The 12,610-nt window shown below is 48.6% G+C and overlaps 1 protein-coding gene across 3 annotated transcripts in view; it reads left to right on the top strand.

The window, feature by feature from the left end:
* Positions 1-5,191, top strand: part of IQSEC2 (IQ motif and Sec7 domain ArfGEF 2) — an 82,632-nt gene extending 77,441 nt beyond the window's left edge. Inside the window, exons 13-15 of one of the 3 annotated variants that reach the window (XM_004389116.1) lie at positions 1,584-1,757; positions 2,249-2,298; positions 2,903-5,191. In XM_004389116.1, the coding sequence (XP_004389173.1) occupies positions 1,584-1,757; positions 2,249-2,298; positions 2,903-3,868 (1,190 nt within the window). In that variant the 3' untranslated portion in view covers positions 3,869-5,191. The remainder of the gene's footprint in view (positions 1-1,583; positions 1,758-2,248; positions 2,299-2,902) is intronic. The other 2 variants (XM_012559321.2, XM_004389117.1) reach the window with 2 other exon arrangements.
* Positions 5,192-12,610: the final 7,419 nt, after the last annotated feature.

Raw genomic sequence — 12,610 nt, 5'->3', positions numbered from 1 at the left:
AGAAACCAAGAATCCTGTCCTCTGAGAAACTCAGAGTTGAGAGTTAGCTTGTCCAACCTTCCTACCCTCATTCCAGGAACCCTTCAACCTCCGCTTGAATACCTTCAGTGACAAGGGGCTCATAACTTCCCAACCTCAGATTATTATTCCAAGCCCTAATTATGAGCCAACTCTTCCTTCTATTGAAAGGCAGCAGGGAGAAGAATCAGGGTATTGGAGGTAGGACTCTATTTTCATATCCCAGGTATGCTACTAATTATCTGGGTAAACTGGGCCAAGCTGCTTAACTCTTTGAGCCCCAGTTTCTTCATACGTGAAATCGGGATAGTGAAATCTCCTTCACAGAGTTGCAGAGATCAAATGAAATAAGGTAGGTAGATGAAGTGTCCTAATACATCTTAGGTGTTCACCAAATATTATTCCCTTTCCCACCCTCTCTTCTACTCTCCCCACATATTAATTCCTGAGCTGAGTCCTGGTAACCTATCCTCTCAGCCTCCAGGGGCTACAGAGTCATTTTGATCATACATAATGGAAAATAGTGATTACACCTCCTTCCTCCCAATGCACTCCAAGTTTTCTCTTCTCCAGGCTAAGCAGTCTGAGTTCCTTGTCACAGTTAAGTAACATTGTGTTAAGGAGAAAGAGGCAGTCAGACAGAAAGAGACAAAGGCATCTGACAGCTCCTTGGTGAGGCCTTCACAGTTCCAGGGTCCACCCTACTCCTCAGCAAGGCAGGGTCCAAAGTTTCAGTTCACCAGAGACCCTGGGGAAATTGAGAGAGAGGGAGTAGCATACCAAGAGGAGGGGAGGGCAATAGAAGTATCCTTGACCTCTGTAGGGAGTTGGGGGTTTAAGGAGGCTGAGAGAGCACAGGCTCCAGAGTCAGGCAGATCTGCTTCCAGATGTCAGCTCTACCTCTTCCAGCTGTATGACCCTAGGCAAGATCTATGACTTCTCTGATTCTCAGTTTTTTCCTTTGAAAAATGTGGGTGATAATACTTAACCTCAGAACTGTTGTGAGGGTTGAGAGAGATGAAGTATGATGTATAGCACCCAGCCTACTGCCAGCACATAATAGAGGATTCAATTTCTGTCAGTTTCCTGCTCCTGTTCTTCCAGGAGTCTCTCTCCTCTGGAGTAAGGTATTGGAGAACTGAGTGAGCTCCGGAAAGATTGCCCTTTGCCATAGGCTGCAGGGGCCTCTCTGTTCCTCCCAGGAACCATCTTCTGGGAAGCTCTTTGTTAAAGGGCAAGGGTTTGGGAAACCAGATTGAAAGAGGGCAGGGAAGGGCAGAAACAAGGAGGGTGAAAGGAAGGGGAAAGGAGCAGAAAGAGCAAGCATTGAAAGGGATGAAGGGAAGACTAAACAAGAGGAGATGGTGAGAGATGGGCTGGGCACTGGGCAAGCCTCAGAGATGAAGCTGAGGCTTGGGGGAAAACATGTGCTACCTGTTCAGAGGGCAGAACAGGAGTCCTGGGGAACAGAGGGAAGGAGGAGAAGTAAGGCACCTGGGGTCAGTCAGGTGGGGTCTCACTCCTGTTCCTGACCTTTGCTCTCTGTCTCCCCCACTGCCATCCAGCGGAGCTGGAGAAGCAGAAAGGTATGATGCGGCCTAATGCCTCACAGCCTGGAGGGGCCAAGGACTCAGTGAATGGGACACTGGCCCGCAGTAGCCTGGAGGACACTTACGGGGCAGGCGATGGGCTCAAACGGGGTGCACTCAGCAGTTCCCTGCGAGACCTCTCTGATGCAGGTAAGTTTTCTGGACCCCTGTCCTAGCTGGGGAGACGTGGGACCAGGTGTCCTCTTTGCCTCCTATCACTGACCACCAGCCTTCCCTCAACCTGCCACACACACACATACCCTGCCTTCATCCAGAGCCCTGGGCACTGTGCCACAGGGGGCCTGGTAGCCAGGTCAGAACAGGTGGAGCCCAGGGTTTGGGTCAGGGAGTGTGAAGTGGGGCCACAGTCTTAGCCCCTCTCTCTCGCTGCTCCACCGCTCCTCCTCTTTTTCCTCTTCTGTCTCTCCTGTACCACCTCTCCTCCTCCTCCATCTTTTCCTCCTCTCTCTTCTCCTTCTCCACCTCTCCTCCTCCCCACCTCCCCCTCTTCAATGGGGGAAAGGGATAACAAGGTGTCTGTCCCCGGGAGGGGCCCAGACCTGGTGCCCAGCTCTAGAGCCCAGCAGGGTGGGGAGGGGGGGTTGCTGCTCTGACGCTGGGCTCCTTGCTTGTGGGTGCAGGGAAGCGGGGGCGGCGTAACAGCGTGGGATCGCTGGACAGCACCATCGAAGTAAGTGCCAGCTCTTGCCCCACTCGTCCTCTGCATGAGCCCTGCCCCAGCCATGGAACCCCAGAGGAGGAGGGGACCTGTTGCTTCTCCCCCTTCCATCCTGGGAACCGTGTGGCTGCCTCTCCCAGCCAACCATTCTCTCCATCTGTCCTCAACTCTGTCTGTCCTCACTCTGCCTGTCTCTCAGTCTGTCTTCCACTCTCCCATGTCCCCTCTCAACCCCAGGGCAGACTCTGAGTAGTGATGCCCTTGGAGTTGGGCCATAAAAAGGTGTTACCTCCAAGTCTTGCTCTTTGACCCTGAGCAAGCCACTCTGCCTCTCTGGGCCTAACATTTTCCCTGCCTGCAAAATGGAGGCAATAAAGAGGTAATACCAATTATTCCTCTCCCAGCTGAGGCTCAGATGAGATAGTGAATGTGACAGCAGAGCTCTTTGCAAGCTGGGAAGCCCCACGTACAAGTACAGGACTATTATTTTACTATTATTATTATGACTCGGGAGTTCTGTCTCCCTAGCTCCAGCCCTCAGGGACAGGGGTGGAGTTTAGGGTTGGGGGTTTAGGACATCTAGACTGGCCTGACTTCCCCCCCTCCCCCCTTCCAGGGGTCTGTTATTAGCAGTCCACGCCCTCACCAGAGGATGCCACCTCCGCCCCCACCCCCGCCGCCAGAGGAGTACAAGAGCCAGAGGCCCGTCTCCAACTCCTCATCCTTCCTGGGCTCCCTATTTGGAAGCAAGCGGGGCAAGGGGCCCTTCCAGATGCCACCACCGCCAACAGGCCAGGCCTCTGCCTCCTCTTCATCTGCTTCTTCCACCCACCACCACCACCACCACCACCACCACGGTCATAGCCATGGTGGCCTGGGGGTGCTGCCCAATGGGCAGTCCAAACTCCAGGCCCTGCATGCCCAGTATTGCCAAGGACCAGGCCCTGCCCCGCCACCTTACCTCCCATCCCAGCAGCCCCCTCTACCCCCGCCTCCTCAGCAGCCCCCACCCCTACCCCAACTGGGCTCCATTCCACCACCTCCCGCCTCAGCCCCACCTGTGGGACCACATCGCCACTTCCATGCACATGGCCCAGTCCCAGGCCCCCAGCACTACACCTTGGGCCGGCCAGGCAGGGCTCCCAGACGGGGGGCTGGAGGACACCCTCAGTTTGCCCCACATGGCCGCCACCCCCTGCACCAGCCCACATCCCCATTGCCCCTGTACAGTCCTGCCCCCCAGCACCCTCCAACCCACAAACAGGGCCCCAAGCACTTCATCTTTAGTCACCACCCACAGATGATGCCAGCAGCAGGGGCAGCTGGGGGCCCTGGATCCCGGCCGCCAGGAGGCTCCTACTCCCACCCCCATCACCCCCAGTCACCACTGTCACCACACTCACCCATCCCACCCCACCCCTCCTACCCACCACTGCCCCCACCCTCACCCCACACCCCACATTCACCCCTGCCACCCACCTCTCCCCATGGCCCACTGCACGCCTCTGGGCCCCCTGGCACAACCAACCCACCCACTGCAAACCCCAAGGCCAAGCCAAGTCGGATCAGCACCGTGGTCTGATGAATGGATAGTGAGCTGGGGCCCAGGAAGGTCTGGGGAAATGACTGCAGAGGGCCCTTGTACCCTCTTTCCTTCCTGAGTTTTTCCAAAATATATATATATACATAGAATGTCCTCTTTCCCCCTTCCTCCCTGCCTTGGGACCCCTCCTCTAACCCCCACAGTGTCATTATGGGTTTCCTTCCAGATTTGAGGACCCCGGCCACTTGAAGCCTGGACTCAGTACTATCTAGCTCTGGGGAGTAGTGAGGACCTTTCAGAGATCCTCTTTCTTTTTCCTCTCTTCCTCTTTCCCCCTTTTCTCTGGAGGTCTGACTGGGAGGCTTCAGACCTCTAGGCCAATTTGAGCTCCCTTTCAGCTCTGGCTGGTAGAGAAGGGTAGGCTTCCAGAGCTGTAGAGACGAAGGTTTCCCCAGGGCTCCTCCGGGTGCGTGGGGCTAGGAGAGAGCTCTGTAGAGTTGTGGCCAAACCTCAAGTGGGCTTGGCCCTCTCTCTGACCTCAGGGCCTGGCCACACACCTCCATGTGTCTTTCTGCCTGCTGGAGGACATAGACTGCCAATGCACTGGTGGGTAGGACCCTGCTTATGCTGGCCCCCAGATGGGGCAGTGTTTTCCTCTCTGGAAGCCAGTCTATGCCCTCTCTCCAGTAGGCCCCAGCCCAGCCCTCTTCAGCTTCAGGACATTGCCTCTCCCTGCAACATTCTTATCCTGATCCACATTCAGATAGGTTTTGGGGGGCCCAGGTCTTGGATGAGAAGGGCACTGCCCTCCCTCACCCATATTGCATGCCCCCCCCCCATTCCCTTACACCTACCCCACCTACAACTGAAGACAATGCACTTTACAGATACCGCCCACATACACCTTGCTGGGGCAGGGTACCCAGCATCAGCCCTGGGGAGAGAGGCTCCCAGAGGGCCATCATGAGCCCAAGATGTCCTTCCTGAGGCAGAGATCAAAGCCATCAGAGTGTGGGCTGGGAGCCAAGATGCTTGAGTCCTTCTGTCCTTCAAAATCTCCACTGCCTCTCCAGCCATTTATTTATTATAAATATATTTTTTACAAGCCCTAGCTCCTCTTCTTGCCCTGCATATCCAGCCCCTTTCCCAGCTCCTGCCTGCCTCTCCTCTCTCCACCATGGGCTGCAGTACAGACAGACAGACCTTGGCTATATGAAGGGTCACGGACCCCGGGGCCTGGGGGCAAGGGAGGGTAGCAGTGGGAGGGGCTGTATGGAGAGGAGCTGGGGTTCAGGCATTGTCTTTTTTCCTCCTTGTATATAAGAATGTATATTTGATGCCTCATAAAAGACCTTGTGCTCACCTCCTGCCTCTGCCTCCTACTTATGCCCCCTACCCTCACTGTGGAGCTCCAAAAGAAAGAGGCCTTAACCCAGGGAGGTGATGTGCTAATGGTAGATGTTCAGGCAAGTGGGTGGGCAAGGTATTTTGGTTGGGTTGGAGGTGGGGGTGAGGAATTTTTCCCTAAATGGTCTGCATGACATAGTGGGAGAGTATGGACTTGAGAGTTGATCCAGTTCAAATCCTGGGTTTTCCACTCCCTAAGCATGTGAACTTGGGAAAGTTACCCTGAATCTGTTTCCTCAGCTTAAAACTGGGGATGATAAGCGTTTGCCACATGGAGTTTTGATGATTCCATGAAGTAATGAAAGTCAAGCATCCTATATGGAGTAAGGTGCTCAACAAGTTAGTTCCTTTCTCTTCCTTCCACAGGTTTGATACTTCCTTCCACTCTTGTGTCATCCATCCTCACCCTTCCTGTGGCTGGCCTGGCTTTGCCCTGGAGTCCCCCTCCACAACTACTGGCCACATCTCTGTCCTTGAGGGGTGGGAGGGTGGCTTGGCCCAGGAATGCACAGGGCTAGATATATCGTAAGGGCTCTGTGTATATATACAACATGTTAAATAACAAATAGCTGAACTCCTTTTAGTTTACAGAGGAGGAGAAAAGCCCAGGGAAGGGAAGGCCACACAGCAAGTCAGAAGACAGGGTTTCCTGACTTCTAGCCCAGGTCCCTTTCTAGCCCCCAAATTGCCTTCCTATGAAATGGACATGTTTCTAGCACCACTGACCATGTCCTGAGTCTCAGCATGGCACAGGAGGGATGGGGCAGAGCAAAGGATCTAGGCTAGGCTCATCAAGGTTCCCAGAAGCAGCAGTCAATATTTTTCCTGCCTTCCTAGAATCTGGAGTAACCTCTAAGAGAGAGTGGTTTGAATGGCCCCATTCTTCAGCTTTGACCAACTGTCTTTGCTTTTTTTCCTCATATGCACATTCAAAGGCAGCCCCAGGACATCTAGCAAAAACAGCAGCTGGGGCCATGTAAGCATTCAGTGCCTCCTCAAGGACCGGAACTTAGGCCCAGAGAGCCCTGAATCAAGTCCAATCAGTATTTTTGTTTGTTTGTTTCTTCCCTGGTAGACCAAGCTGAACTACCTTTGTTCATTCCCCCTTTTTCCAACCTCAACTTGATGCTGGATTTATCTTCCCAAAGCTCAGCCTTCACACTCAAATGCTGGCTCAGTGAGTTGACTGTGTTGCCTGTGACAAGTCACCTAGCCCTGCAGAGTCTGGTCTTCCACCTGTAAAATGAGTATAATAATCTTGCAGGGCAGCTGTTAACAGATGCATGTGAAGTGCCTATTCCCTGCCAGACACGCAGTAAGCCATTCTCAGCCACACACAGAAATGAATGCAAACTCCTTGTTGTGACACTGGAGGTCCTCCATGGTGTGCCTCCAGCATCTCTCTGTAGTCCTCTCATTCCTTACCCACACTTTGGCCAAGTTATCACTGTTCCCTGAAAATGCCTGTATTTTCCAACCTGTGCTCTTCCCCCTGCCAAACGTACTTTCCCCAACATCCCTGATAAATATTTTCCCACTCTTACAAGATGGGCTTAAAGGACTCGTCCTTTACAAAATGTGCTTGGAGATCCCTCGTGTCACTATCTCCTCTACCAGGCCACAAGTGCCTTGAGAGTAACACTGGTCTGGATTATCTCTGTCCAGAGCATTGCCCAGCACAGTGTCTGGCACAGCACAGATGTCACTAAAATTTTGCTGATGGAATGAATGAATGAATGAATAGTTCTTTCTAAGCTAAATCTTAAAGTAAGGTATCTTTGCATTGGTTGATTTATTGGTTGATGCAACCTGTATACCCGCTTTGGGGCCCCTCTGGGACCTCCTCATTCTTCCTTCATCTCCTTCCTAAACTCTACTCCTTTCCTCCTCATTGTAGTCCTAGCACTGGGTTGTCCCTGCCCTATCCTTTCCCCCTCCCCGGAGGCTCATCATCCAGACTGCACAGGGGTAGTTCATCTCCTCACATTTCCATTTCTTTAAGGACCTGAGGACAAGTCCATTGGTTCTACTGCCAATCTCTTCGGGGATGTAGATGGGGAGGGACAACACATAACAAGGGACTAAGGTCCTAGAATCTCATAGAGTTCTCATCCTTGTTCTAGATCAGTGCTGTCCAATAGATCTTTCTGGAAATGAAAATGTCTGTATCTGTATTGTCCAATAAAGTAGCCACTAGCCACATGTGGCTACTGAGCATTTAAAATGTGGCTAGTGTGACTGAGGAGCTGAATTTTTTTATTTCATTAAATTTAAATAGCCACATGTAGGTAGTGACTACCATATTGGACAGCACAGAATTAGACCTTAAGGAGTGTACAGCCTGGTGGGGATAATGTCAATACAATAATAAGTGCAGGCCCAGAATGAAGTGGAGCACAAAGGAAGGGGAAAACCCAGCTTGGGGTGGGGGGTAGGGGAAGGTTTTCTGGAACAGCCCCTTGAGCTGTGTCTTGAGGGTGAATAGGAATTAGCCAGATAAAGAAGGGCATTTGTCAGAGGGAGCAGCATATGCAAAGGCCTGAAGGTGTGAGAGAATGCAAAGTGTTGGTGGAATAGTGAAAAAGGAATGGGAGAGGGCAGCCCAGGCAGTGGGCACAGCATATACCAAGCATGGAGATAGGCAATCCTTCTCTGCATGTCCCCATTCCTCTGATGCCAACAGATTTCTCACCCCAGCCTCAGTAGGAGCTAAAGTAAGACCAGGTGACACATATAGTTTCTCCACTGTAAAATTACTATTTTTTCCCTTTGTGATTAATGAGTAGCTTGTGGAGAGATGCATTAAGACTATGTAAATATCCTGTAACTCCTCAGACTTTCACCTACTAGTTTTAGCATTCACTGATGGTTTTCCCCTGAAACTATTTATTATGGCTGTGGTTACCAAATGGTGATTTTCTAATGCCATATTCTATGTGTATTAGTTAGCATTCTACTGTAAGAGAGCTTTCCCTTCTCCCACATTTATTTTATTCAATGGATTATAACACATTACTGTTATTCTTTATTTTGATGTTCAAAATGCCCCAGTTTTGGCTAGCAGGAGGCCCTTCAAGCTGGCTCCTGTGTCCTTCTGCCATGTCTCCATCTTTCTTTGAGCACTTCCTTGTTTTCTGGCACCACAAGATGCTCCAGGCCCATCTTATTCTTTCCCTGTCTCAGCCTGCAATCAGCCGTTTATTTCTCCAAGGAGTCTTGGTTTGTTTTTTCTTTGAGTAGAGAATGGCATTTAGGAACCAAGATTTAGGCACTAGGTGTTACAGCTGTATTTTAAGAGTTTGATTTTTTATTTAGAAAAAGTTTTAGCATACATTGATAATTCCCTAACTACATTCCTAACTATATTTATTATTTGGTATTCTACTTTAAGAAGAGCTTTCAAACCTTTTCCCTCATTTTAATTATTTATGTTAGTATAGACTCATGGATTTTTTTATTTTATTCGATGAGTTATAATCCACTATTATCATAATTTATTTTGAATTATCACTATTTTGAATATATCATTTTATTGTTACATATATGTATTAAGCACATAATAGACATCTATATTTCTCTGTCTCTCTATATAAATGCCATGAGTTCAGACAGACACCTTGAGGAGCTTCTTTTTTTTTTTTTTTAATTGTACTTCAGGTGAAGGCTTACAGAACAAATAGTTTCTCATGAAACAGTAGTACACATATTGTTTTATGACATTGGTTAACAACCCCACAACATGTCAACCCTCTCCCTTCTCAACCTTTTTTTTTTTTGGTGAAAATATCCATAGCCAAAGATACACCATTTCAAAAATTTCTACATGCACAGTTCAGTGACATCGACTACGTTCTTCCAATTGTGCTGCTATTCTCACTTTAGATGAAGGCTTACAGAACAAAATAGTTTCTCATTTAACAGTTAGTACACATGTTGCCCTATGACAATGGTTAACAACCTCACAACACATCAACACTATCCTTACTCAACCTTGGGTTCCCTATCACCAGCTTTCCTGTCCCCTTCCGCCTTCCGGCCACCCTTGTCCCTGGACTGCTGTGCCTCATCAGTCCCATTTGGTTTTATGGGGCTGTCCACTCCCCAGCTGAACGGTGAACCTCGGAAATGACTTCACCACTGAGCTAAAAGGGTGTCTGGGGGCCATACTCTCAGGGTCTCCCCAGTCTCCTTTTGGCCAGTAAATCTGGTCTTTTTTTGTGAGTTAGAATTTTGTTCTACATCCTTCTCCAGCTCTGTACAGAACCCTCTGTTGTGATCCTGGTCAGAGCAGTCAGTAGTGGTAGCCGGGCACCATCTAGCTGTACCGGACTCAGTCTGGTGGAGGCCTTGGTAGCTGTGGTCCATTAGTCCTTCGGACTGATCTTTTCCTTGTATCCTGTTCTCTTCATTTTCCCTTGCTCCCGAAGGGATGAGACCAGTGGAGTATCTTAGATGGCTGCTCACAGGCTTTTAAGACCCCAGATGCTACTCACCAAGGTAGAATGTAGAACATTGTCTTTATAAACTGTGTTATGCCAATTGAGCTAGATGTTCCCCGCGACCATGGTCCCCACAGTTTGAGGAGGTTCTTTTAATAGTCCAGACTAGAAATAATAAATAGCTCACTTGGGAAGTAGAAGATGGTGTGGGGAAGAGGGGATGGATTCCAGAGCTATTTAGGAGTTAGAACTGATAGTTCATAGCCACTTCAGAACTGGAAGGGACCCTATTTTACAAATGAAAAAGAGTGAGCCACAGAGTCACTCTCATCCAGTTCATTCAGAAGACATAGATGGGTTGAGTGTGGTTGCGAGCCCAGCCAAGCCTTTCAATTACTGCTCTGCACCAACTCCATGCCAGGCCCTCTCCCAGGTGGGTAGATGAAGCTAACCTAACCCCTGGGCCAGGGTAAGCTCCCTGATGCTTCCCAATTCTTAAGCTTGCAGTGCCTAGGCTCAGGTTGGTCCCCAAGAAGATGCAAAATCAACAACAACAAAAACCAGTTGCCGCAGAGAGGGCACAGCCATGGCTCCCTGGATGGCAGAGACTAGTGAGAGGCTACACTCCCTTATGGCCTCCCCCTATTGATATTTAGAACCTATTCTGCTCTCCAGTTCCTGGTTCCAAACCCTATGGGGCTTAGGTGCATTTTTTGCCCTTGAGTTATGTGAGATGCTTTTGTGTCCTTATAATCCATTCCTGTTTTTGCTTAAGCAAAGAAAGGAAGGGGGGACAATAAAAATGGGCAAAAGACATGAATAAAAGCTAAAGGGAAAATTTACGTAGCTAATAAATGTGAAAAAACTGTTCAACCTTTCCAAAAAAAAAACCAGTTGCCATTGAGCCAATTCCTACTCCTGGTGAGTCCATGTGTTTCAGAGTAGAACTACACTCCATAGGGTTTTCAAGGCTGTGAGCTTTCTGAAGCAGATTGCCAGGCCTTTCTTCCGAGGTGCCCCTAGGTGGGTTCGAACTACCAAGCTTTCGGTTAGCAGCCAAGTGCTTAACCATTTATACCATTCAGGAACTCCTTAGCAGGACCTAATGCTTGAGAAAGGGACCCATTTCCCCACCTTACTGTGTGGGGAGCACTATGCTGAGACTTTTATAGTCAGAGCTGTACGGCAATCAGACAGACCTGGGTTTGAATTCTGGCTCTTCAACTTACTAGCCAAGTACTTGGGTAAATTTAAACTTCTCTGAGCTTCCATCTCACCTGTAAAACAAGGTGACTTTCATAGCCTCTGACCCTTGATGAATGGCAGCCATCATTAGTTCTAATCTTTATAACAACCCTGTGAGGAAGAGATTATTTAGCCTTGTTTTATAAATGCTTTGTCAAGGCTCAGGGAGGTGAGATCTCAGTGGGTGAATTTCTGTTCTAGGAAAGCACGGACCATGTTTGTCTTGGTCACTGTTACATTGCCAGTGCCCAGATAAATGCCTGGTGCATAGTAGGAATTTAATAAGTATTTGTGAATGAATTTGATCTCACTGACTTCAAAGACTATGCAATTTCCATTTGTCCTTCCAGGACAGGGGTTGTATCTGGGCTAAGGACCTCAGAGAAGGCTGTGGAAAGCCTGGGCTGAGCTGGGACCTAAACCCTGGTCTCTTGACTCCTGAGTCATGCTGTTTGCCCTTCATTGAGCTGCCTCCAGATGGAAACGCCTTCCTTCAGCCTAGGATTTGGCATATTCTCCCACCTTCTTCATTCTCCTCATCCTTCTCCTGCCCAGTTCTATTCCTGGTGAGGGCAAGTGACAGGAAGAGCATCTGACCAGGAGTCAACAACTTCCTGTGTAACATTGGGCAAGTTGTTTAATCTTTTTGGGACTTAGTTCCTCATCTACAGAATGGGTAAACTGACCTACTTCTTTCTCAAGACTGTTGCAAAGATCAAGGGAAATAACTGATATGAAAGAGCTATGTGGGCTGTTAGATGCTTATACATGTGAGAAGCTGGTGATATTACTATTAGCAGCATCACCTCGCCTAGCTTTCTGTTTCCCCATCCAGACAGCCGTTCATTTGGGCCATTTGTTTCTGGTGGGGAGAGGCTGAGGTTATCCCTGACACCTAGAAAACTAGGCAGGAGATGTCACTTACTATTTGTATTACTTGGGACAAGTTTCCTCAACAGCAAAGTGGATATAAAGATCCTGAACATTCAAGGTAATGTAAAGATTCAGGCGTTAAAAAAAATATGAAATCCCTAAGCACAATGCCTGGCACAAAGTAGGTTCTTAATGAGTTTGACATATTTGTTGTTGACTCCCAGAAATAACAGCTACCAGATACTGAGAAACCCACTGTACAACAAACCTCAGAGATATTATCATCATCCCCATTTCAGTTTCAGAAGTTGGAACTTGCCGAAGGTCACATAACTAGAAAATGGCAGAGCTGTCTGACTCCAGGGTGTAAGCTCTTACCACTCTTACCTGTGTGCCCTGCTCCCTCAGACGGGATGTTCTTAGCTCAGTACTGAAATGGGCAGAATGTACCTAACTGGCATACAGATGTGATTAGGAACAGTTAACTGGATGAAGGAATGACACCACCTACCTCCTTCAAACATATTCAAGCTTACAGTACACAGGAAATATGTGCAAAGAGTATACATGATTTTTCAGTCAATATATATTAAGGCTGCTCAAAAATATACGCTCATTCGTTCTTTCATTCACTCAACATTCATTTACTGCTTACCATGCCAGGTGCTGAGGATGTATAAGGCCACATGTCCCTGTCCTTAAGGAACTCAGTCTGGTGGAGGAACACAAAATAAACAATCAGTATGTACACAAGTATTCTAATATGTATACATTAGGTGTTCAAACTGTATACAGTAGGCCCATACCTGATGAATAA

The sequence above is a fragment of the Trichechus manatus genome, unplaced genomic scaffold, assembly GCF_000243295.1.
Source record: "Trichechus manatus latirostris isolate Lorelei unplaced genomic scaffold, TriManLat1.0 scaffold00233, whole genome shotgun sequence".
In the NCBI taxonomy this organism is placed as follows: domain Eukaryota; kingdom Metazoa; phylum Chordata; class Mammalia; order Sirenia; family Trichechidae; genus Trichechus; species Trichechus manatus.
The sequence above is the reverse complement of the archived record's forward strand: the minus strand, read 5'-3'. Positions and strand labels throughout refer to the sequence as shown.